Here is a 27425-nt window from a genome sequence, read left to right as displayed (position 1 = left end):
CTCTGGCATCTTCCCCAATATTTGGAATCAAGGACTGATCACCCCAATCCACAAAAGTGGAGACTAATTTGACCCCAATAACTACCGTGGGATATGCGTCAACAGCAACCATGGGACAATCCTTTGCATTATCATTAACAGCAGACTCGTACATTTCCTCAGTGAAAACAATGTACTGAGCAAATGTCAAATTGGCTTTTTACCAAATTACCGTATGACAGACCACGTATTCACCCTGCACACCCTAATTGACAAACAAACAAACCATGAATTGGCGAGGGCACTAGAACAGTCTGCAGCACCTGGCCTCACCTTGCTAGAGTCTGAAGTAAAATGTCTTCTGTTTGCTGATGATCTGGTGCTTCTGTTCCCTACCAAGGAAGGCCTACTGCAGCACCGAGACATTCTGCACAGATTTTGTCAGACCGGGGCCCTGACAGTAAAGCTCATTTAGACAAAAATAATGGTGTTCCAAAAACGGTCCAAAAATTCAATCTAGACATTGTTTTCTAAACTATTCATTCCTCTGTCTAAAAAAAGCTGTGAAATATCTGGGGTCTGCTCACCAACCAAGAATTCACAAAATGGGACAAACACCAAATGTAGACTCTATTGCAAAAATATTCTCTGTGTACAACATAAAACACCAAATAATGCATGCAGCACAGAATTAACCGCTAATAATCATAATCCAAGTCCAGGAAATTCCAACTACCTAAAAGGAAGCTGTTGCATCCTAAGGTTTTTTACTGAAGACTCCGAAATAATAAACGGAACAGATTCATTTAAGGTTCTCCTTAACACATTCCATCTCCCCATCATTGAACTTTAACCGCCCTTTCATCTTGTAATCTACTCTTTGATTTGTTCTACCAGAATACACCAGATTCAATATGAGACACTGTGTTCAAGCCCAGGTCTCCTGCACAGAAAAAGCTGAGCTAAAGCCAATGTGTAGCCAAATCAATCAATAAATGAAAACAGTCAATTAATCAGTCAATCAATCAGGAAGAGGTTGACTAGACCTCAGGAAGGTGACATCACAGAGAACCAACTACCTGGTGTGTGTGAAACCCTCCTGCTGTGTTCCGGTCTAATTTTTTATTTTTTTTATTTTGGTGATTCCCTGATAAAATGGTTAAAAGTAATGTATAGCTATATTATATAGCGGCTACTTCTCAGAGAGTTTTGAATTGTCAAGAGGAGTTGTCCAAGGGTGTCCGCATTCACCATATCTATTTGTTATTGTCATCGAAATGCTAGCTATTAAATAGTGTCTTGAGAAACAACTAGCTTGTGTCTGTTACATGGTGTCTAGAGAAACAACTAGCTCTGAAGGACACACACACAACATATTTTTGATGAATATAGAGAAATGTTACTATTATAGAACAGGTGATGAATATAGAGAAATGTTACTATTATAGAACAGGTGATGAATATAGATAAATGTTACTATTATAGAACAGGTGATGAATATAGAGAAATGTTACTATTATAGAACAGGTGATGAATATAGAGAAATGTTACTATTATAGAACAGGTGATGAATATAGAGACATGTTACTATTATAGAACAGGTGATGAATATAGAGAAATGTTACTATTATAGAACAGGTGATGAATATAGAGAAATGTTACTATTATAGAACAGGTGATGAATATAGAGAAATGTTACTATTATAGAACAGGTGATGAATATAGAGAAATGTTACTATTATAGAACAGGTGATGAATATAGAGAAATGTTACTATTATAGAACAGGTGATGAATATAGAGAAATGTTACTATTATAGAACAGGTGATGAATATAGAAAAATGTTACTATTATAGAACAGGTGATGAATATAGAGAAATGTTACTGTTATAGAACAGGTGATGAATATAGATAAATGTTACTATTATAGAACAGGTGATGAATATAGAGAAATGTTACTATTATAGAACAGGTGATGAATATAGAGAAATGTTACTATTATAGAACAGGTGAGGAATATAGAGAAATGTACTCACCTCCACCTTGTCCGAGGCTACAGTATACCAGTGTACTCAACATCACTGAAACACACAGAGAGAACTATCACTATGGTACATGATGTAAACACTGAAACACACAGAGAGTACTATCACTATGGTACATGATGTAAACACTGAAACACACAGAGAGAACTATCACTATGGTACATGATGTAAACACTGAAACACACAGAGAGAACTATCACTATGGTACATGATGTAAACACTGAAACACACAGAGAGAACTATCACTATGGTACATGATGGAAACACTGAAACACAGAGAGAGAACTATCACTATGGTACATGATGTAAACACTGAAACACACAGAGAGAACTATCACTATGGTACATGATGCAAACACTGAAACACACAGAGAGAACTATCACTATGGTACATGATGCAAACACTGAAACACACAGAGAGAACTATCACTATGGTACATGATGTAAACACTGAAACACACAGAGAGAACTATCACTATGGTACATGATGTAAACACTGAAACACACAGAGAGAACTATCACTATGGTACATGATGTAAACACTGAAACACACAGAGAGAACTATCACTATGGTACATGATGTAAACACTGAAACACACAGAGAGAACTATCACTATGGTACATGATGTAAACACTGAAACACACAGAGAGAACTATCACTATGGTACATGATGTAAATACTGAAACACACAGAGAGAACTATCACTATGTTACATAGTGTAAACACTGAAACACACAGAGAGAACTATCACTATGGTACATGATGTAAACACTGAAACACACAGAGAGAACTATCACTATGTTACATAGTGTAAACACTGAAACACACAGAGAGAACTATCCCTATGGTACATGATGTAAACACAGGGCTGTACCACAGATATTCATTTCCTTAATAGTTTATTGATGCATTTCTGTGCCAATCTAATTAGCATAATACAAACATCCCATCAAAGTCCTTCAGTTTAAGAGATATCCACCTCTGTTGGATTTCCATCTGCAGTGGAAAGTGCATTTTGCTCTACGACCCCCAAAGTGTCAAGGGATTCGTCTGAAGTCAGTCAGCTGTCTGTTCCGCCAGAACTGTTTGGGCTACAAACTAATATGACCCCACTATGGAAAGAGGAGACTCTCAGATAAAAAACTAATATGACCCCACTATGGAAAGAGGAGACTCAGATACAAACTAATATGACCCCACTATGGAAAGGGGAGACTCAGCTACAAACTAATATGACCCCACTATGGAAAGAGGAGACTCAGCTACAAACTAATATGACCCCACTATGGAAAGAGGAGACTCTCAGATACAAACTAATATGACCCCACTATGGAAAGAGGAGACTCTCAGATACAAACTAATATGACCCCACTATGGAAAGAGGAGACTCTCAGATACAAACTAATATGACCCCACTATGGAAAGGGGAGACTCAGCTACAAACTAATATGACCCCACTATGGAAAGAGGAGACTCAGATACAAACTAATATGACCCCACTATGGAAAGAGGAGACTCAGCTACAAACTAATATGACCCCACTATGGAAAGGGGAGACTCTCAGCTACAAACTAATATGACCCACTATGGAAAGGGGAGACTCTCAGATACAAACTAATATGACCCCACTATGGAAAGGGGAGACTCTCAGCTACAAACTAATATGACCCCACTATGGAAAGAGGAGACTCAGCTACAAACTAATATGACCCCACTACGGAAAGAGGAGACTCAGCTACAAACTAATATGACCCCACTATGGAAAGAGGAGACTCTCAGCTACAAACTAATATGACCCCACTATGGAAAGAGGAGACTCTCAGCTACAAACTAATATGACCCCACTATGGAAAGAGGAGACTCTCAGATACAAACTAATATGACCCCACTATGGAAAGAGGAGACTCAGCTACAAACTAATATGACCCCAGTATGGAAAGAGGAGTCTCTCAGCTACAAACTAATATGACCCCACTATGGAAAGGTGAGACTCTACGACCCCCACAAGTATCAAGGGACTCGTCTGAAGGTAACCCATACAAATGAGTGGAATTAAAAAATATATTTCCTTAGCTTTCCTTTTATCTCGTAGATATAGGAGAGATTCTCCAAAACCTTATTCCATATGATAAATTTTTTACAGATACAGAGATGTAGACACTTCAAAACTGTATTACTATATATTAATTAATATATATATTATATATAATATTATATTATAATATTGTATTAATACTGTATTACTTATATATATATATTTTTTTTTTTGCTATTTATGAATGTGTTATTCTATTTATGTTATTCAAAGCAAATATTATATGGAGTATGGTAGCAATGTCTTCATATTGCACAGATACTAAACATTGCAGATATTAAACCATATAGATATAAAACTATATAGATAGATAGATATTAAACGATATATATATTAAACTATATAGATATTAAACCACACAGATATTAAACCATATAGATATTAAACGATATATATATTAAACTATATAGATATTAAACTATATAGATATTAAACGATATATATATTAAACTATATAGATATTAAACCATATAGATAATAAACCACAAAGATAAAACCATATAGATAGTAAACCATATAGATATTAAACCATATAGATATAAAACTATATAGATAGATAGATATTAAACTATATATATATTAAACAATATAGATATTAAACCACACAGATATTAAACAATATAGATATTAAACCACACAGATATTAAACTATATACGTAGATATTAAACTATATAGATATTAAACCATATAGATATTAAACTATATAGATATTAAACTATATAGATATTAAAGCATATAGATATTAAATTAATATATATTAAACCATATAGATATTAACCCATATGGATATTAAACTATATAGATATTAAACCATATAGATAGTAAACTATATAGATATTAAACTATATATATATATTAAACCATATAGATACTAAACTATATAGATATTAAACCATATAGATATTAAACCATACAGATATTAAACCACACAGATATTAAACCATACAGATATTAAACTATATAGATATTAAACCACACAGATATTAAACTATATAGATATTAAACAGTATATATATTAAACTATATAGATATTAAACCACACAGATATTAAACCATATAGATATTAAACTATATATATATTAAACTATATAGATATTAAACCACACAGATATTAAACTATATACGTAGATATTAAACTATATAGATATTAAACCATATAGATATTAAACCATATAGATATTAAACTATATAGATATTAAACCATATAGATATTAAACTATATAGATATTAAACTATATATATATATATATTAAACCATATAGATACTAAACTATATAGATATTAAACCATATAGATATTAAACCATACAGATATTAAACCACACAGATATTAAACCATACAGATATTAAACTATATATATATTAAACCATACAGATATTAAACCATATAGATACAGTTGAAGTCGGATGTTTACATACATCTTAGACAAATACATTTAACTCAGTTTTTCACAATTCCTGACATTTAATCCTAGTAAAAACTCCCTGTCGTAGCTGGGATCACTACTTAATTTTAAGAATTTGAAATGTCAGAATAATAGTAGAGAGAATGATTTTTTTCAGCTTTTATTTCTTTCATCACATTCCCAGTGGGTCAGAAGTTTACATACACTCAATTAGTATTTGGTAGCATTGCCTTTCAATTGTTTAACTTGGGTCAAAAGTTTTGGGTAGCCTTCCACAAGCTTCCCACAATAAGTTGGGTGAATTTTGCCGACAAATTCTCTATAGAATTGAGGTCAGGGCTCCAATACCTTGACTTTGTTGTTCTTAAGCCATTTTGCCACAACATTGGAAGTATGCTTGTCCATTTGGAAGACCCAATCTTTAACTTCCTGACTGATGTCTTGAGATGTTGCTTCAATAAATCCACATAATTTTCCTGCCTCATGATGCCATCTATTTTGTGAAGTGTACAAGTCCCCCCTGCAGCAAAGCAACCACACAATATGATGCTGCCACCCCCGTGCTTCACGGTTGGGATAGGGTTCTTTGGCTTGCAAGCCTCCCCCTTTTTCCTCCAAACATAACAATGGTCATTATTGCCAAACAGTTCTATTTTTGTTTCATCAGACCAGTGAACATTTCTCCAAAAAGTACGATCTTTGTCCCCATGTGCAGTTGCACACCTTTCAGGTTATGTCGATATAGGACTCGTTTTACTGTGGATATATATACTTTTGTACTTGTTTCCTCCAGCATCTTCACAAGGTCCTTTGCTGTCCGTTCATCTCAAGGACACAGAACGCGTCTCCTTCCTGAGCGGTATGATGGCTGCGTGGTGCCATGGTGTTTATACTTGCGTACTATATTTTGTACAGATGAACATGGTACCTTCAGACGTTTGGATATTGCTCCCAAGGACGAACCAGACTTGTGGAGGTCTACATTATTTTGCTGAGTTCTTGGCTGATTTCTTTTGATTTTCCCATGACGTCAAGCAAAAGAGGCACTGAATTTGAAGGTAGGCCTTGAAATACATCCACGGGTACATCTCCAATTCACTCAAAATATGTAAATTACCCTAACAGAAGCTTCTAAAGCCATGACATAATTTTCTGGAATTTTCCAAGCTGTTTAAAGTCACAGTCAACTTAGTTTATGTTATCTTCTGACCCACTGGAATTGTGATGCAGTGAATTATAAGTGAAATAGTCTGTCTGTAAGCAATTGTTGAAAAATTACTTGTGTCACAAAGTAGATATCGTAACCGACTTGCCAAAACTAGCGTATGTAATCTTCCGACTTCAACTGTATTTATAGATATTAAACCACGTAGATACAAAACAAATATAGATGTTAGCTATTTAGATATTAAACTATATAGATATTTAACCATAACGATTTTAAACCATATAGATATTAAACTATATAGATATTAAACTATATAGATATTAAACCATATAAATATAAAACTATACAAACATTAAACTACATAGATATTAAACCATAAAGATATTCAACATATAGATATTAAACCATATAGATATTAAACCATATAGATATTAAACTATATAGATATTAAACTATATAGATATTAAACTATATAGATATTAAACCATATAAATATAAAACTATACAAACATTAAACTACATAGATATTAAACCATAAAGATATTAAACCATATAAATATTAAACCATATATATATTAAACTATATAGATATTAAACCATATAGATTTTAAACCATGTAGATATTAAACAATATAGATAATAAAAAATATAGATTTTAAACCATATAGATATTAAACTATATGGATTTTAAACCATATAGATATTAAACCATATAGATATTAAACCATATAGATATTAAGTATATAGATATTAAACCATATAGGTATTAAACTATATAGATATTAAACTAAATAGATATTAAACTATATAGATATTAAACTATATGGATAATACAAATATAGATTTTAAAACATACAGATATTAAACTATGCAGATATTAAAGCATATAGATATTAAACTATATATATATTAAACCGTATAGATATTACATTGTATAGATATTAAACTATATAGATATTAAACTATATAGATATTAAAAATATAGATTTTAAACTATACAGATATTAAACTATGCAGATTTTAAACCATATAGATATTAAACTATATAGATATTAAACCATATAGATATTAAAATGTATATATATTAAACCATATAGATATTAAACCACATATATATTAAACCATATAGATAATAAACTATAAAGATTTTAAACCATACAGATATTAAACCATATAGATATTAAACCATATAGATATTAAACCATATCGATATTAAACTATATAGATATTAAACCATATAGATTTTAAATCATGTAGATATTAAACTATATAGATAATAAAAATATAGATTTTAAACCATACAGATATTAAACTATATGGATTTTAAACCATATAGATATTAAACCATATAGATATTAAAACATATAGATATTAAGTATATAGATATTAAACCATATAGATATTAAACCATATAGATATACAAATATATAGATATTAAACTATATAGATTTTAAACCATACAGATATTAAACCATATAGATATTAAACCATATAGATATTAAACCATATAGATATTAAACTATATAGATATTAAACTATATATTTTAAACCCTACCGATAGTAAACCATACATATATTAAACTGTATAGATATTAAACCAAACCGATTTTAACATATTGATATTTAACTATACAGATATTAAACTATATAGATATTAAAACATATAGATATTTTTCAACTCACAGAGAATTAGACAGGTCCGTTCCATCTCAACGTGTCGATCACAAACTCTCTCTAAACTCGTGACTTCTAGACTGTCCATCCCCCCACCCCACCTCGTGTCTCCTCTCCTCTCTACCCACCTCTACTTCCTGTCTGCTGAGAAGGACTGAGAGGTGTGAAAGATGTGTGTGACAGATGGAGTGGGCCTAGAGAGAAGAGATACACAGAGAGTCAGAGAAAGAGAGATTGAGAGTAACAGTGAGAGAGAGAGATGGAGAGAGAGAGACAGGGAGAGAGACAGCGATAAGGAGAGATAGAGGTAAAGAGAGACACAATTACAAAAAAGAGACAGAGAAAGACAGGGAGAAGAGAGACAGACAGACAGGGAGACACACAGAGAGAGAGACAGACAGAGAGCGAGTGCGAGGTCTGGGGTCCGCTCACCAACCAAGAATTCACAAAATGGGACAAACATCAAATTGAGAGCAGAATTAGGCCGATTCACGCACATTTGTCAAAATCCAGAAAAGAGACGTTAAATTCTACAACCACCTTAAAAGGAAGCGATTCTCAAACGTTCCCTAACAAAGCCATCACCTTCAGAGAGATGAACCTAGAGAAGAGTCCCCTAAGCAAGCTGTTCCTGGGGCTTTGTTCATGAACACAAACAAACCCCACAGATCTACTATGTTTATTTATTTTCACTAACCATTTGCATATAAAATGACATTTGAAATGTCTTTATTATTTTTTAACTCCTGTGAGTGTCATGTTTACTGTACATTTTTTATTGTTTATTTCACTTTTGTTTGTCTATTTCACTTGCTTTGGCAATGTAAACATATGTTTCAACAACGCCCCTTTAATTACATTGAATTGAATTGATGAGTTCCTGAATTTTTCAAAATGTTTTTACTGTAAAATAGATTTAGAAATAGATTTAGAGTTCGATAAACTTGCTCTGACAAACCAATGACCAGCAAAAGAAGCACAACAGAAACCTGAAAACACCATCCAACCTGAACCTGGAACTGATTGAGTAATGTTTAGTCTGAAGTTACTTTTAAATTCCAAGAAGAATACTACATTACAATGATACATTTTACTTTATAAGGACTGAATACTAAGTTAAGGCTACCAAGCTTGCTAGGACAGAACAGATCTGGTTGCATCTTCAATTAGCACTGAGGTGTGAAGTGAGAGGTGTCAAAGTCCTTGAGCCCCAGTGTTATATGGGGGGAGTGTCAAAGTGTCCTTGAGCAGGAGAGTTTCACAGCCACCCAGTGCTCTATGGGGGGAGTGTCAAAGTGTCCTTGAGCAGGAGAGTTTCACAGCCCCTGTTTCAAGTACCCTCAACCCCTCCCATCTATGTCTGAAGAGTTTTCTATTTGTCATATACACTGCTCAAAAAAATAAAGGGAACACTTAAGCAATGGCTTTTTTTCTGGCCACTCTTCTGTAAAGCCCAGCTCTGTGGAGTGTACGGCTTAAAGTGGTGCTATGGACAGATACTCCAATCTCCCCTGTGGAGCTTTGCAGTTCCTTCAGGGTTATCTTTGGTCTCTTTGTTGCTTCTCTGATTAATGCCCTCGTTGCCTGGTCCGTTTTGGTGGGGGGATCCTCTCTTAGCAGGTTTGTTGTGGTGCCGTATTCTTTCCATTTTTTAATAACAAATTTAATGGTGCTCCCTGGGATGTTCAACGTTTCAGATATTTTTTTTATAACCCTCATCTGTACTTGTCCACAACTGTTTGGAGAGGTCCTTGATCTACTGAGATCATGTGACAGTTCATGTGACACTTCGATTTCCCACAGGTGGACTTTATTTCACTAATTATGTGGCTTCGGAAGGTAATTGGTTGGACTAGATCTTATATAGGGGCTTCATAGCAAAGGGGGTGAATACATACGGATGCACCACTTTTCCGTTTTTAATAAAGTTATGTTTTTCATTTCACTTCACCATTTTGGACTATTTTGTTTATGTCCATTACATGAAATCCAAATAAAAACCTATGTTAATGATAGGTTGTAATGCAACAAAGTAGGCAAAATACCAAGGGGGATGAATACTTTTGCAAGGCACTGTATGTGTCTCTTCATATATTTGGCAGAAGGATGTGCAGTTTCCACCTTATTTTGTGGACGCTGGGCACATACCCTGTCATCTCTCGAGAGCCAGGTCTGCCTTCTGGAAACAGAAGATACTCTACAAGAATGACGGAGTCCATACAAATCATCTTGGCTCCTGGACTCTGTCCACGTATTTCAAGGCTGCATTGAAACAATGTCTTATCAATGACCCAAGACCAACTCAGTTAATCCCTACCATTGTGACAACAAGTTGTCATAATGCTGCATCAAAATGTACATTATCCTAGGGGCATTGGCAGACACAATGTAAGTAACTTAATTTATGTCCCCCTAATTGCCCTGAATACCTCTGTTGATCCTACAGCTTTGGATGCAGTATTCATGTGCCTATGAACCAGAGTTACACTATTAGCACTGAGGTGGTGTGTCCTAGTAGGAAGACCACTGTTAGCACTGAGGCGTTGTGCCCTAGTAGGAAGACCACTGTTAACACTGAGGCGGTGTGCCCTAGTAGGAAGACCACTGTTAGCACTGAGGTGGTGTGTCCTAGTAGGAAGACCACTGTTAGCACTGAGGCGGTGTGCCCTAGTAGGAAGACCACTGTTAACACTGAGGCGTTGTGCCCTAGTTGGAAGACCACTTTATGCAGCTCACCCTGCACTATCAGCTCCAATGTAAATAACATGAGTAAGTCTACTTCTGATAAGCTTCCCAGTAAAGCATTTAAAACAATCAAGCAATCCAGAAAAGTGCTAAAAATAGCCCATATTAACATATGCAGCCTGAGAAACAAGGTCCATGAAGTCAATAACTTGCTAGTAACAGAGGACATTCATATTCTGACTATCTCTGAAACTCACTCACTTAGATAATACCTTTGATGATACAGTGGTAGCAATATATGGTTATAACATTTACAGAAAAGACAGAAATACCAAAGGTGGAGGTGTTGCTGTTTATATTCAGAACCACATTCCTGTAAAGATTAGAGAGGATCTCATGTTAAATACTGTTGAAGTAATATGGCTACAGGTTCATCTGCCTCACCTAAAGCCCATTCTGGTGGGACACTTCTATAGACCACCAAGTGCTAACAGTCAGTATCTGGATAATGTGTGTGAAATGCTTGATAATGTATGTGATATTAACAGAGAGGTCTATTTTCTGGGTGATGTAAATATTGACTGGCTCTCATCAAGCTGCCCACTCAAGAAAAACTTCAAACTGTAACCAGTGGCTGCAACCTGGTTCAGGTTGTCAGTCAATTTACCAGGGTTGTTACAAACAGCACAAGAATGAAATCATCGATATGTATTGATCACATCTTTACTAATGCTGCAGAAATGTACTTTAAAGCAGTATCCAAATCCATTGGATGTAGTGATAACAATATAATAGCCATATCTAGGAAAACCAAAGTTCCAAAGGCTGGGCCTGATATAAGAGATTATACAATACGATTTGCAGCGATTCACATGTTGATGACGTAAAGAATATTTGGACATCGAGGGAGGTCCGGCGTACTCGGTCCGTGAAGTCCTGGATTCGAGGCGTCGGGCGGGGCGTCCCCAGTACCTCATCGACTGAGAGGGGTACGGCCCAAAGGAGCGGTGCAGGGTTCCTTGCGGAGGACATCCTGGACGCTTCGCTGACCAGGGATTTTTACCTTCGGCGCCCTTGACCGACCCGCACCACATCCCTGTGGTCGTCGCCGAGGCCGGTGCCATCATACTGTTAGGGGGGGGGGGGGGTACTGTCACAGATCCCCCCAGTACTGCTCATTCCGTTCACCAGCTCGGGAGATCTACGTCACCGGTCACTGAACTGGATTCATTATCACCAACCCCAGACTGTCTTGTCTCATTACACACACCTGGTTCCTATTCCCCCTGATTAGTGTGTTAAATATGTGCCCTCTGTTCCCCATTGTCCTTGTTGATTATTGTCCCATGTCCGTTGATCCTGTGCTTTGTTGTTTTGGCATTCGTTCTACGTGTTATTGTGCACTTGTTATTACGGGTCTCGTCCCGTGTATTTAGAGGTTTACACCTCGTTCTTTTATTTAGGTCACATTCCTGTGTTAAATATATACGTGTTTGTTTTGGACTTCGTCCCCGTCGTTTTCATGACATACTTTATTTTGTGTGGAGAAATAAAACCCCTATTACGTATTCCTGCACCTGTCTCCTATCATTATACAGCGTGACAGGGTCAGTCATGGCCAGATCGTAATATCAGACATCAGGATAAGACCCAGATGCAGACAGTTCGAATCACAGATGTTTATTGATAAAAAAGGGGCAGGCAAATGACAGGTCAAGGGCAGGCAGCGGTCAGTAATCCAGGCCAGAGTCAGAAAGGTACAGAACGGGCTCAGGGCAGGCAGAACGGTCAAAACCGGAAGAACTAGAAAACAGTGACTGGAGAGAACAGGAGAACAGGAAAAAACACGCTGGTATGCTTGACGAGACAAGACGAACTGGCAACAGACAAACAGAAAACACAGGGATAAATGCACAGGGGATAATGGGGAAAATGGGTGACACCTGGAGGGGGGTGGAGACAAGCACAGGACAGGTGAAACAGATCAGGGTGGGTCACTGAGTCTGTGCATAGTCAAGGATTTTCTTAATTTAGAATCAATCACAGTGGTCAGGTATTCTGCCACCGTGCTTTGTTTTTTGGTTGATTCTTTCCAGTGTGTCAAATAGTTCTCTTTTTGCTTTCTTGTAATTTGGTTGGGTCAAAATGTGTTTCTGTCCTGGGGCTCTGTGTTTGTGTTTGTGAACAGAGCCCAAGAACCAGTTGGCTGATTCTCTAGGTTCATCTCTCTGTAGGTGATGGCTTTGTTATTAAGTAATGTATGGGCATTGCTTCCTTTTAGATGGTTGTAGAAATTAACAGCTCTTTTCTGGATTTTGATAATTGGTGGATACAGTCCTAATTCTGCTCTGCGTGCATTGTTTGGGGAATTGGGTATATATTTTTTCATGAGTCTCAATTGGGTGTTTGTCCTTTTTGACAAACGGTTTGACCGTAGATTGCTTTGTATGTTTCTATTTTTAGTTTGGTCAGGGTGTGATGTGGGTGGGTATTCTATGTCTTGTGTTCTATGTTGTCCTTGTTTTGTATTTCTATGTGTTCGTTGTCTCTGATTGAGAATCATACTTAGGTAGCCTGTTTCCAACTGTGTTTGTGGGTGGTTCTTTTCTGTTTTGTGTGTTCACCTTACAGGACTGTTCGCTTATCGTTTTTGTTGTTTTGTCAAGTGTTTCATATTTTAATTAAAATAACGCTGCACCTTGGTCCTCCTCTTCTCCTCTATACAACGATCGTGACAGGACCACAGACCTCACAACCAGAGGGCAATGGGTTTGATAATGGAGCATCGCGAGTAGCTCTTAGACACTTTTTAGTATTTCATTTTTTTACAATTTTTTACATTAGGAAATGTTTTGTGTCATTACATACAGCCGGGAAGAACTGTTGGATATTAGAATGGTGGTAACTCAACAGAACTACCAGCATTACGACCAGGAATACGACTTCCCTGGAGCAGATCCTTTGTTTACTCTCCCCAGAGCAATTTAACTTATTCCAGAGACCAACCCAAAACATCACCGGCGGAGGAGAGACACTCAAGGCGGCCTACTGGTTCGACTCAGGAGGTGCGCACACCACCAACTGCTTCCAAGAATATTACTCGCTAATAGTCTTTGGACAACAAAGTTGATGATCTTAGAGCAAGGATTTCTTTCCAGAGAGACATCAGGGCAACATACTTTGTTTCACGGAAACATGGCTCTCTCGGGATGCTCTGTCGGAGTCGGTAAAGCCAGCAGGATTCTCAGTACATCAAACAGTGTAGTTATTCCCTCCATAAGGCAAACAAACAAGCAAAGCGTCAGTATAGTGTCACGCCCTGACCTTAGAGATCCTGGTAATTCTCTATTTGGTTAGGTCATGGTGTGACTAGGGTGTAAAATCTATGTTTTCTATTTCTTTGTTGGCCGGGTATGGTTCCCAATCAGAGGCAGCTGTCTATCGTTGTCTCTGATTGGGGATCATACTTAGGCAGCCTTTTTTCCACCTTAGTTTGTGAGATCTTGTTATTGTACTACCTACAGAACTGACCAACTGCACCGCCCGCAACTGCAAGGCTCTCCAGAGGGTGGTGCGGTCTGCCCAACGCATCACTGGGGAAAACTACCTTCCCTCCAGGACACCTACAGCACCCAATGTCACAGAAAGGCCAAAAAGATCATCAAGGACATCAACCACCCGAGCCACTGCCTGTTCACCTCGCTATCATCCAGAAGGTGAGGTCAGTACAGGTGCATCAAAGCTGGGACCGAGAGACTGAAAAACAGATTATTGGTAAGAAGCCAATTTGACATCTGCTCAGGACATTGTTTTCACTGAGGAAATGTTGGACTCTCTCTCTATCCCTATCTCTCTCTCTCCCTGTCTCCTCTCTGTCTTTCTATGTCTCTCTCTCCATGTCTCTAGCTATCTATTTCTGTCTTCCTGTCTCTCTTTCTCTCTTTCTCTCCCTGTTTCTCTCGATCTCTCTTCTCTCTGTGTATCTCTTCTCTCTAGGCCCCCTCCTTCTGTCACACACATATTTCACACCTCTCAGTCTTTCTCAGCAGAGAGGAAGTATAGATGGGTAGAAAGGAGAGGAGACAAGAGGTGGGGTTGGGGGATGGACAGTCTAGAAGTCACTAGAGTTTAGAGAGTTAGTGATCGACACGTTGAGATGGAACGCACCTGTCTTCTACTCTGTGAGTTTAATAATATCTATATGGTTTAATATCTATACAGTTTAATATCAATATAGTTTAATATCTATATAGTTTAATATCAATATGGTATAATATCTATATAGTTTAATATCAATATGGTTCAATATCTATATAGTTTAATATCTATATGGTTTAAGATCTATACAGTTTAATATCTATATAGTTTAATATCTATATGGTTTAATATCAATATGGTTTAATATCTGTATAGTTTAATATCTATATAGTTTAATATATATATGGTTTAATATCTATATGTTTTTATATCTATATAGTTTAATATCAATATGGTTTAATATCTTTATGGTTCAATATCAATATGGTTTAACAGCTTTCCCCCCAAAAGGCTAAAAGAGAATATTCCATATGGCCAATTCCAAAGAGTATTTGCGATCAGGAAACAGACTACAGTGTCAAATCTGCTGAATTGGAGAATCGCTTCTTGAATCGGGGCTACTGCGTTCAGGTCCTGAAAGATGCCGGTATAAGGTCTGGATTACTTGACAGAGAGAACTTCTTGTGAAGGGGAGTGCCTCGTGATACATCAGAGAGAGTGTATTTTGTTACAAAATACAGCACTGAAGCAGAGAACATTAAAATAATCATAAAAAATAATTGGGGAATCATCCAAAGTGATACGCTTCTACACCAAGTCTTTCCTGAGCCACCAGCTTTAAGAGATGTCCTACCCTAAATGACAAATTAGTCCACAGTTATCTTCCGGGTGACCCTCAAAACACTTGGCTTGACCACAAACCCAAGGGCTCTTTTAAATGTAACCATTGCAACCATTGCAGAAATATTGGACAGAAAAAGTATTTTGTTGACACAGCTTCCAAAATGGAGTATTACGTCAAGCATTTCATTAACTGCAAAACGACTCATGTCATCTATAGATTGGAATGTCCACAGTGCAAGGTGTTCTACATTGGACGGACAAAGAGACGCCTTCAAGACCGCTTAGCGGAACACAAGTACGCCGTACGGGTAGGCAATGAAGACTACAAGGCAAGGCACTAGAACTCCTTACACCATGGCAACCCTGCCTCCCTACAAGCTATGGGTATTGATCATATTCCGGCCTCAATTAGAAAAGGGGAACATCTTAAACAGTTAAACCAAACTGAACTTTTTTCGATTTACAAACTACAGGCCACTAAATACCCTGGTTTAAATGAAGATATGGATTTACAAACTACAGGCCACTAAATACCCTGGTTTAAATGGAGATATGGATTTACAAACTACAGGCCACTAACTACCCTGGTTTAAATGAAGATATGGATTTACAAACTACAGGCCACTAAATACCCTGGTTTAAATGAAGATATGGATTTACAAACTACAGGCCACTAAATACCCTGGTTTAAATGAAGATATGGATTTACAAACTACAGGCCACTAAATACCCTGGTTTAAATGAAGATATGGATTTACAAACTACAGGCCACTAAATACCCTGGTTTAAATGAAGATATGGATTTACAAACTACAGGCCACTAAATACCCTGGTTTAAATGAAGATATGGATTTACAAACTACAGGCCACTAAATTCCCTGGTTTATATGAAGATATGGATTTAACAACTACAGGCCACTAAATACCCTGGTTTATATGAAGATATGGATTCCTCACCCTTCCTGTAGGGTTGTGATAGGTTCATTTGCTGTCATCTAGTGGACATTTTGCTCAATTGCCCTCAGCTATGTTTAGACTGTTGTTCATGTTTTGCTGTGTTCTAGTGTACTATGGAATATATTGCTTTCTTATTCTAGACCCTTCTCCCAGTCATATTTAAGGTTAGAACTACCTTTCTAAGTGTCCTGATACTTCTAGCTTGGAGTTGTATTGTTATGATGACATAGCTACAGTATTTCACCTTTTAATGTGTATATTATTGCTTACAAGGTGTGTCCAATCAATTTTGTAACCACCCTCTTCAAATTAGGGCTAATTGGAAAAGCTGTTCAAAAGAGGACATTGTGTTATATCTTTGTACTCCCTGACAAAGGCCATGTGGACGAAACGCGTCGGATTTTTAGGACTTTGTTTCTATTGAACACGCCATGCAAATAAAGGATTTTTAATTAATTATATGAAGAGTGCCTTGGTCCTCCTTTCTTTTTGATGACCAATTCACCCCTTTTACCAAAGGTTTAATATCTATATGGTTTAATATCTATATAGTTTAATATCTGTATGGTTTAATATCTATATGGTTTAATATCTATATGGTTTAATATCTATATAGTTTATTATATGTATGGTTTTATATCTATATGGTTAAATATCTATATAGTTTAATATCTATATAGTTTAATATCGATATAGTTTAATATATATATATGGTTTAATATCTATATTATTTAATATCTATATAGTTTAATATTTACACGGTTTAATATCAATATAGTTTAATATCTGTATGGTTTAATATCTGTATAGTTTAATATCTAAGTAGTTTAATATCTATATGGTTTAATATCTATATGGTTTAATATCTGTATAGTTTAATATCTATATAGTTTAATATCTATTTATTTGTATATCTACATGGTTTTATATCTACAGTGGGGAGAACAAGTATTTGATACACTGCCGATTTTGCCGGTTTTCCTACTTACAAATCATGTAGAGGTCTGTCATTTTTATCATAGGTACACTTCAACTGTGAGAGACGGAATCTAAAACAAAAATCCAGAAAATCCCATTGTATGATTTTTAAGTAATTAATTAGCATTTTATTGCATGACATAAGTATTTGATACATCAGAGAAGCAGAACTTAATATTTGGTACAGAAACCTTTGTTTGCAATTACAGAGATCATACGTTTCCTGTAGTTCTTGACCAGGTTTGCACACACTGCAGCAGGGATTTTGGCCCACTCCTCCATACAGACCTTCTCCAGATCCTTCAGGTTTCGGGGCTGTCGCTGGGCAATACGGACTTTCAGCTCCCTCCAAAGATTTTCTATTGGGTTCAGGTCTGGAGACTGGCTAGGCCACTACAGGACCTTGAGATGCTTCTTACGGAGCCACTCCTTAGTTGCCCTGGCTGTGTGTTTCGGGTCGTTGTCATGCTGGAAGGCCCAGCCACGACCCATCTTCAATGCTCTTACTGAGGGAAGGAGGTTGTTGGCCAAGATCTTGCGATACATGGCCCCATCCATCCTCCCCTCAATACGGTGCAGTCGTCCTGTCCCCTTTGCAGAAAAGCATCCCCAAAGAATGATGTTTCCACCTCCATGCTTCACGGTTGGGATGAAGTTCTTGGGGTTGTACTCATCCTTCTTCTTCCTCCAAACACGGCGAGTGGAGTTTAGACCAAAAAGCTCTATTTTTGTCTCATCAGACCACATGACCTTCTCCCATTCCTCCTCTGGATCATCCAGATGGTCATTGGCAAACTTCAGACGGGCCTGGACATGCGCTGGCTTGAGCAGGGGGACCTTGCGTGCACTGCAGGATTTTAATCCATGACGGCGTAGTGTGTTACTAATGGTTTTCTTTGAGACTGTGGTCCCAGCTCTCTTCAGGTCATTGACCAGGTCCTGTCGTGTAGTTCTGGGCTGATCCCTCACCTTCCTCATGATCATTGATGCCCCACGAGGTGAGATCTTGCATAGAGCCCCAGACCGAGGGTGATTGACCGTCATCTTGAACTTTTTTCCATTTTCTAATAATTGCGCCAACAGTTGTTGCCTTCTCACCAAGCTGCTTGCCTATTGTCCTGTAGCCCAACCCAGCCTTGTGCAGGTCTACAATTTTAGCCCTGATGTCCTTACACAGCTCTCTGGTCTTGGCCATTGTGGAGAGGTTGGAGTCTGTTTGATTGAGTGTGTGGACAGGTGTCATTTATACAGGTAACGAGTTCAAACAGGTGCAGTTAATACAGCTAATGAGTGGAGAACAGAAGGGCTTCTTAAAGAAAAACTAACAGGTCTGTGAGAGCCGGAATTCTTACTGGTTGGTAGGTGATCAAATACTTATGTCATGCAATAAAATGCAAAGGAATTACTTAAAAATCATACAATGTCATTTTCTGGATTTTTGTTTTAGATTCCGTCTCTCACAGTTGAAGTGTACCTATGATAAAAATTACAGACCTCTACATGCTTTGTAAGTAGGAAAACCTGCAAAATCGGCAGTGTATCAAATACTTGTTCTCCCCACTGTATATAGGTTAATATCTAAGTAGTTTAATAGCTGTATGGTTTAATATCTATATAGTTTAATATCTATATATTTGTATATCTACATGGTTTATATCTATATAGTTTAATATCTATATGGTTATATATCTATATAGTTTAATATCTATATAGTTTAATATCTATATGGTTAAATATCTATATGGTTTAATATCTGTATAGTTTAATATCTATATAGTTTAATATCTATTTATTTGTATATCTACATGGTTTTATATCTATATAGGTTAATATCTAAGTAGTTTAATAGCTGTATGGTTTAATATCTATATAGTTTAATATCTATATATTTGTATATCTACATGGTTTATATCTATATAGTTTAATATCTATATGGTTAAATATCTATATGATATGCACCACCATCCTGGGATGGGCTGCAAACCACTCTGTGACACACTTTCCACAGCAGAGGAGGATATAATATATTTATAAAATAATAATCTGTTTTGGATTGAGACGATCTTTACCAAAAAAAAACAGATAAAAACTGACACATTTTGTTGGGGATTTTGTTATTATGTTAAATAGATTGAAGCATTACTGTGTCAATAGACTCTTAAGGAAATTAATATCTGTGGTACAGCTCAGTGTTTACATCATGTAGAAATAGTGGTAGTTCTCTCTGTGTGTTTCAGTGTTTACATCATGTACCATAGTGATAGTTCTCTCTGTGTGTTTCAGTGTTTACATCATGTACCATAGTGATAGTTCTCTCTGTGTGTTTCAGTGTTTACATCATGTACCATAGTGATAGTTCTCTCTGTGTGTTTCAGTGTTTACATCATGTACCATAGTGATAGTTCTCTCTGTGTGTTTCAGTGTTTACATCATGTACCATAGTGATAGTTCTCTCTGTGTGTTTCAGTGTTTACATCATGTACCATAGTGATAGTTCTCTCTGTGTGTTTCAGTGTTTACATCATGTACCATAGTGATAGTTCTCTCTGTGTGTTTCAGTGTTTACATCATGTACCATAGTGATAGTTCTCTCTGTGTGTTTCAGTGTTTACATCATGTACCATAGTGATAGTTATCTCTGTGTGTTTCAGTGTTTACATCATGTACCATAGTGATAGTTCTCTCTGTGTGTTTCAGTGTTTACATCATGTACCATAGTGATAGTTCTCTCTGTGTGTTTCAGTGTTTACATCATGTACCATAGTGATAGTTCTCTCTGTGTGTTTCAGTGTTTACATCATGTACCATAGTGATAGTTCTCTCTGTGTGTTTCAGTGATGTTGAGTACACTGGTATACTGTACCCTCGGACAAGGTGGAGGTGAGTACATTTCTCTATATTCATCACCTGTTCTATAATAGTAACATTTCTCTATATTCATCACCTGTTCTATAATAGTAACATTTCTCTATATTCATCACCTGTTCTATAATAGTAACATTTCTCTATATTCATCACCTGTTCTATAATAGTAACATTTATCTATATTCATCACCTGTTCTATAATAGTAACATTTCTCTATATTCATCACCTGTTCTATAATAGTACATTTCTCTATATTCATCACCTGTTCTATAATAGTAACATTTCTCTATATTCATCACCTGTTCTATAATAGTAACATTTATCTATATTCATCACCTGTTCTATAATAGTAACATTTATCTATATTCATCACCTGTTCTATAATAGTAACATTTCTGTATATTCATCACCTGTTCTATAATAGTAACATTTCTCTATATTCATCACCTGTTCTATAATAGTAACATTTCTCTATATACATCACCTGTTCTATAATAGTAACATTTCTCTATATTCATCACCTGTTCTATAATAGTAACATTTCTCTATATTCATCACCTGTTCTATATTAGTAACATTTCTCTATATTCATCACCTGTTCTATAATAGTAACATTTCTCTATATTCATCACCTGTTCTATAATAGTAACATTTCTCTATATTCATCACCTGTTCTATAATAGTAACATTTCACTATATTCATCACCTGTTCTATAATAGTAACATTTCTCTTTATTCATCACCTGTTCTATAATAGTAACATTTCTCTATATTCATCACCTGTTCTATAATAGTAACATTTCTCTTTATTCATCACCTGTTCTATAATAGTAACATTTCTCTGTATTCATCACCTGTTCTATAATAGTAACATTTCTCTATATTCATCACCTGTTCTATAATAGTAACATTTCTCTTTATTCATCACCTGTTCTATAATAGTAACATTTCTCTATATTCATCACCTGTTCTATAATAGTAACATTTCTCTATATTCATCTCCTGTTCTATAATAGTAACATTTCTCTATATTTCTCACCTGTTCTATAATAGTAACATTTCTCTATATTCATCACCTGTTCTGTAAGAATAACATTTAACATCACCCTCTCCTCATCTTCTCCTCCTCCTCTTCTCCTCCTCTCCTCCTCCTCCTCCTCCTCCTTCTCCTCCTCTTCTCCTCCTCTCCTCCTCCTCTTCTCTCTCTCTTTTCTCATATTATTGCCTCCATCTTTCTCCTCTCATAGTACATTTTAATTACGTTGTGTTTGATCATATTAGTACAGCCTGTATGTGTCAAACATCTCAGAGTGCTGATCTGGGATCAGGTCCCCCTGTCTGTCCATGTATGTTATTCATAGTACAGGCCCTGTATCTCAGAGTGCTGATCTGGGATCAGGTCCCCCTGTCTGTCCATGTATGTTATTCATAGTACAGGCCCTGTGTAGGTTATGCTTTGTGAACTAAAAGTCCAAACTGGTCCTAAGTCAGAAAACTTCATAAGGCCCCAGGTGTTGTGATCTTTTCGTGGTGTGTGTGATGCATCTCTATCTTTTTATGAATTCATCAGTTATATTACTGTATTCGTCAGTTATATTACTGTATTTGTCAGTTATATTACTGTATTCATCAGTTATATTACTGTATTCATCAGTTATATTACTGTATTCATCAGTTATATTACTGTATTCATCATTACTGTTCTATTTTCACCCAGTGACATCAGTTATATTACTTTATTCATCAGTTATATTACTGTATTCATCAGTTATGTTACTGTATTCATCAGTTATATTACTGTATTCATCAGTTATATTACTGTATTCATCATTACTGTTCTATTTTCACCCAGTGACATCAGTTATATTACTGTATTCGTCAGTTATATTACTGTATTCATCAGTTATTTTACATTATTCATCAGTTATATTACTGTATTCATCAGTTATATTACTGTATTCATCAGTTATATTACTGTATTCATCAGTTATATTACTGTATTCATCAGTTATATTACTGTATTCATCAGTTAAATTACTGTATTCATCAGTTATATTACTGTATCCATCAGTGATATTACTGTATTCATCACTACTGTTCTATTTTCACCCAGTGGCATCATCAGTTATATTACTGTTTTCATCAGTTATATTACTGTTTTCATCAGTTATATTACTGTATTCATCAGTTATGTTACTGTATTCATCAGTTATGTTACTGTATTCATCTTTACTGTTCTAGTTTCACCCAGTGGCATCATCAGTTATATTACTGTTTTCATCAGTTATATTACTGTATTCATCAGTTATATTACTGTATTCATCAGTTATGTTACTGTATTCATCAGTTATGTTACTGTATTCATCTCTACTGTTCTATTTTCACCCAGTGGTATCATCAGTTAAATTACTGTATTTTCAGCTCCCTCTTCTTCTCCTTCTGTTGGGATATTTTCTGTTTGTGCGTGGTGTTGTTTCTGTGTGTTTGGTGTGGTGTCCAGACACAACCCACTGGAACAGTCCTGTAGACACCATGTAACAGGCACAACCCACTGGGCCTGTCCTGTATACACCATGTAACAGACACAATCCACTGGGCCTGTCCTCCAGACACCATGTAACAGACACAACCCACTGGGCCTGTCCTGTAGACACCATGTAACAGACACAACCCACTGGGTCTGTCCTGTAGACACCATGTAACAGGCACAACCCACTGGGCCTGTCCTGTAGACACCATGTAACAGGCACAACCCACTGGGCCTGTCCTGTATACACTATGTAACAAGCACAACCCACTGGGCCTGTCCTGTAGACACTATGTAACAGGCACAACCCACTGGGCCTGTCCTGTAGACACCATGTAACAGACACAACCCACTGGGCCTGTCTTGTAGACACCATGTAAGAGACACAACCCACTGGGCCTGTCCTGTAGACACCATGTAACAGACACAACCCACTGGGCCTGTCCTGTAGACACCATGTAACAGACACAACCCACTGGGCCTGTCCTGTAGACACCATGTAACAGACACAACCCACTGGGCCTGTCCTACAGACACCATGTAACAGACACAACCCACTGGGCCTGTCCTGTAGACACCATGTAACAGGCACAACCCACTGGGCCTGTCCTGTAGACACCATGTAACAGACACAACCCACTGGGCCTGTCCTGTAGACACCATGTAACAGACACAACCCACTGGGCCTGTCCTCCAGACACCATGTAACAGACACAACCCACTGGGCCTGTCCTGTAGACACCATGTAACAGACACAACCCACTGGGCCTGTCCTGTAGACACCATGTAACAGACACAACCCACTGGGCCTGTCCTGTAGACACCATGTAACAGACACAACCCACTGGGCCTGTCCTGTAGACACCATGTAACAGACACAACCCACTGGGCCTGTCCTCCAGACACCATGTAACAGACACAACCCACGGGGCCTGTCCTGTAGACACCACGTAACAGGCACAACCCACTGGGCCTGTCCTGTAGACACCATGTAACAGACACAACCCATTGGGCCTGTCCTGTAGACACCATGTAACAGACACAACCCACTGGGCCTGTCCTGTGGACACCATGTAACAGACACAACCCACTGGGCCTGTCCTGTTGACACCATGTAACAGACACAACCCACTGGGCCTGTCCTGTAGACACCATGAAACAGACACAACCCATTGGGCCTGTCCTGTAGACACCATGTAACAGACACAACCCACTGGGCCTGTCCTGTAGACACTATGTAACAGACACAATCCACTGGACCTGTCCTGTAGACACCATGTAACAGACACAACCCACTGGGCCTGTCCTGTAGACACCATGTAACAGACACAACCCACTGGGCCTGTCCTACAGACACCATGTAACAGACACAACCCACTGGGCCTGTCCTGTAGACACCATGTAACAGACACAACCCACTGGGCCTGTCCTACAGACACCATGTAACAGACACAACCCACTGGGCCTGTCCTGTAGACACCATGTAACAGACACAACCCACTGGGCCTGTCCTGTAGACACCATGTAACAGACACAACCCACTGGGCCTGTCCTGTAGACACCATGTAACAGACACAAGCTAGTTGTTTCTCTCTAGACACCTTCTTTTTAGGGCCAGATAGCATTCTAGTTTGCTCAGGTAAATTCTTTCCGATGTGTCAAGTATTTATATTTTTGTTTTCTCATGATTTGGTTGGGTCTAATTGTGTTGCTGTCCTGGGACTCTGTGGGGTCTGTTTGTGAACAGATACTAATTCTGGGACTCTGTGGGGTCTGTATGTGAACAGACACTAATTTCGGGACTCTGTGGGGTCTGTATGTGAACAGATACTAATTTCGGGACTCTGTGGGGTCTGTATGTGAACAGATACTAATTCTGGGACTCTGTGGGGTCTGTTTGTGAACAGATACTAATCCTGGGAGTCTGTGGGGTCTGTTTGTGAACAGATACTAATCCTGGGACTCTGTGGGGTCTGTTTGTGAACAGATACTTATTCTGGGACTCTGTGGGGTCTGTTTGTGAACAGATACTAATCCTGGGACTCTGTGGGGTCTGTTTGTGAACAGATACTTATTCTGGGACTCTGTGGGGTTGTTTGTTACTAATTCTGCTCTGCTAGCAAAGTTGGGGTTTTGCGTTTAACAAAAAGCATATTTTGAGACTCTGCATTCAGAGTCTCAATTGGGTGTTACCATAATGGGCAAAGGGTTCTTTAAACAATTGAAGCATTTGTAGCCAGATCCTGATTGGGATGTCAAGTTTTATTGTTTTTGTTGCTATAGAAGGCCCTTCTTGCCTTGTCTGTTAGATCGTTCACAGCCTTGTGGAAGTTACCTTTGGTGTTGATGTTTAGGCCGAGGTAGATATAATTATTTGTATGTTCTAGGGCAACGGTATCTAGATAGAATTTGTATTTGTTATCTTGGCTACTGGACCTTACATGGAAGATGATTTTTTTTGTCTTACTGAGGTTTACTGTCAGGGCTCAAATCTTGACAGAATCTGTGCAGAAGATCTAGGTGCTGCTATATGCCCTCCTTGGTTGAGGACAGAAGAACCAGATCATCTGCAACCATAGACATTTGATTTCTGAGTCAAGTAGGGTGAGGCTCGGTGCTGCAGACTGGTCTAGTGCCCTCGCCAAATCATTGATATGTGTTTGTTGAAGAGGGTGGGGCTCAAGCTGCATCCCTCTCACCACACGGCCCAGTGGAAAGAAATGTGTGTTTATTTTGCAGAATTTAACTGCACACTTGTTTGTGTACAGTGTATTCGGAAAGTATTTGACTTTTTCCACATTTTGTTCAAATTGATTAAATTGTTTTTTTCTTCCCTGTTTCACACCTGTGCGCAGGACTGTTGTAGTTTGGTGGATGGGACTACCAGCTCTCTGTAACCTAGAGGGCGACCAGTTGCTCCATCTCCTCTATACCACCCACCTGGTAGTGTGGTGGATGGGACTACCAGCTCTCTGTAACCTAGAGGGCAACCAGTTGCTCCATCTCCTCTATACCACCCACCTGGTAGTGTGGTGGATGGGACTACCAGCTCTCTGTAACCTAGAGGGCAACCAGTTGCTCCATCTCCTCTATACCACCCACCTGGTAGTGTGGTGGATGGGACTACCAGCTTTCTGTAACCTAGAGGACAACCAGTGGGTCCATCTCCTCTATACCACCCACTTGGTAGTGTGGTGGATGGGACTACCAGCTCTCTGTAACCTAGAGGGCAACCAGTGGGTCCGTTCTGATTTCTTTGGTGAAGTCCAGGTTCCTGCTCTTCAGGCCAAAGGCAGATGACCTCAGGCCTTGGATATTCCAGGATGAGATAGTGAAGGTTTTGTGCTCCATAAAGTGTCCAATGTTGTTGGTTGTGTGGTTTGGCCTCCGACCTGTGGATGTGAGCAGAGCCTGCTGAGCATCTGGTACCTGCCATTGGTTTGGGCTAGTGTAAGAGTGGGGGTTGGGCCTGTTTGCCTGCTCAAGGCCTTGGCGTACGTGTGACTGTTATGTTGAGGCCCTCTTTGCTGAGTGGGGGTATGGGGTGGGCAGGAGGGGCAACTGGTTGGGGGAGGGGATGTGGCTGTTGGTGCTGTGGTCTGGGTGTAGGTCCTTTTGGTGTGGATCCTCTTTGTGCAGGTCCTCTGGAAGAAGTTCTCACAGTTCATGGAGTTTGTCTCGCTGGTCTGGGTGTCCGTTGTTATGTTGCTCCTGTGTGATATATAGGCTGTTCAAGTCCAGGATGGGGACTGTTGTCTTGTAGAGATGGACCTGGTTATAAAGGCTGGTCAAGTCTAGGATGGGGACTGTTGTCCTGTAGAGATGGACCTGGTTATAAAGGCTGTTCAAGTCCAGGATGGGGACTGCTGTCTTGTAGAGATGGACCTGGTTATAAAGGCTGGTCAAGTCTAGGATGGGGACTGTTGTCTTGTAGAGATGGACCTGGTTATAGAGGCTGTTCAAGTCCAGGATGGGGACTGGTGTCTTGTAGAGATGGACCTGGTTATAAAGGCTGTTCAAGTCTAGGATGGGGACTGTTGTCTTGTAGAGGTGGACCTCGTTATAGAGGCTGTTCAAGTCTAGGATGGAGTGGTGTCCTGTAGAGATGGACCTGGTTATATAGGCTGTTCAAGTCTAGGGTGGGGACTGTTGTCTTGTAGAGGT

At 38.1% G+C, this 27425-nt stretch overlaps 1 protein-coding gene across 1 annotated transcript in view; it reads right to left on the bottom strand.

Moving 5' to 3' along the window:
• The window catches only part of LOC120035737 (low affinity immunoglobulin gamma Fc region receptor II-a-like), a gene marked incomplete at its 3' end in the record, with an annotated part of 39607 nt that extends 12678 nt beyond the window's left edge, over window positions 1-26929 (bottom strand). Inside the window, exon 1 of the mRNA XM_038982298.1 lies at window positions 26691-26929. Coding sequence (XP_038838226.1) covers window positions 26691-26929 — 239 coding nt within the window. The remainder of the gene's footprint in view (window positions 1-26690) is intronic.
• Window positions 26930-27425: the final 496 nt, after the last annotated feature.

Source organism: Salvelinus namaycush, unplaced genomic scaffold (genome assembly GCF_016432855.1).
Source record: "Salvelinus namaycush isolate Seneca unplaced genomic scaffold, SaNama_1.0 Scaffold110, whole genome shotgun sequence".
Taxonomy (NCBI): Eukaryota; Metazoa; Chordata; class Actinopteri; order Salmoniformes; family Salmonidae; genus Salvelinus; species Salvelinus namaycush.
Note: the sequence above shows the minus strand (reverse complement) of the source record. Positions and strands in the feature narration are given on the sequence as shown.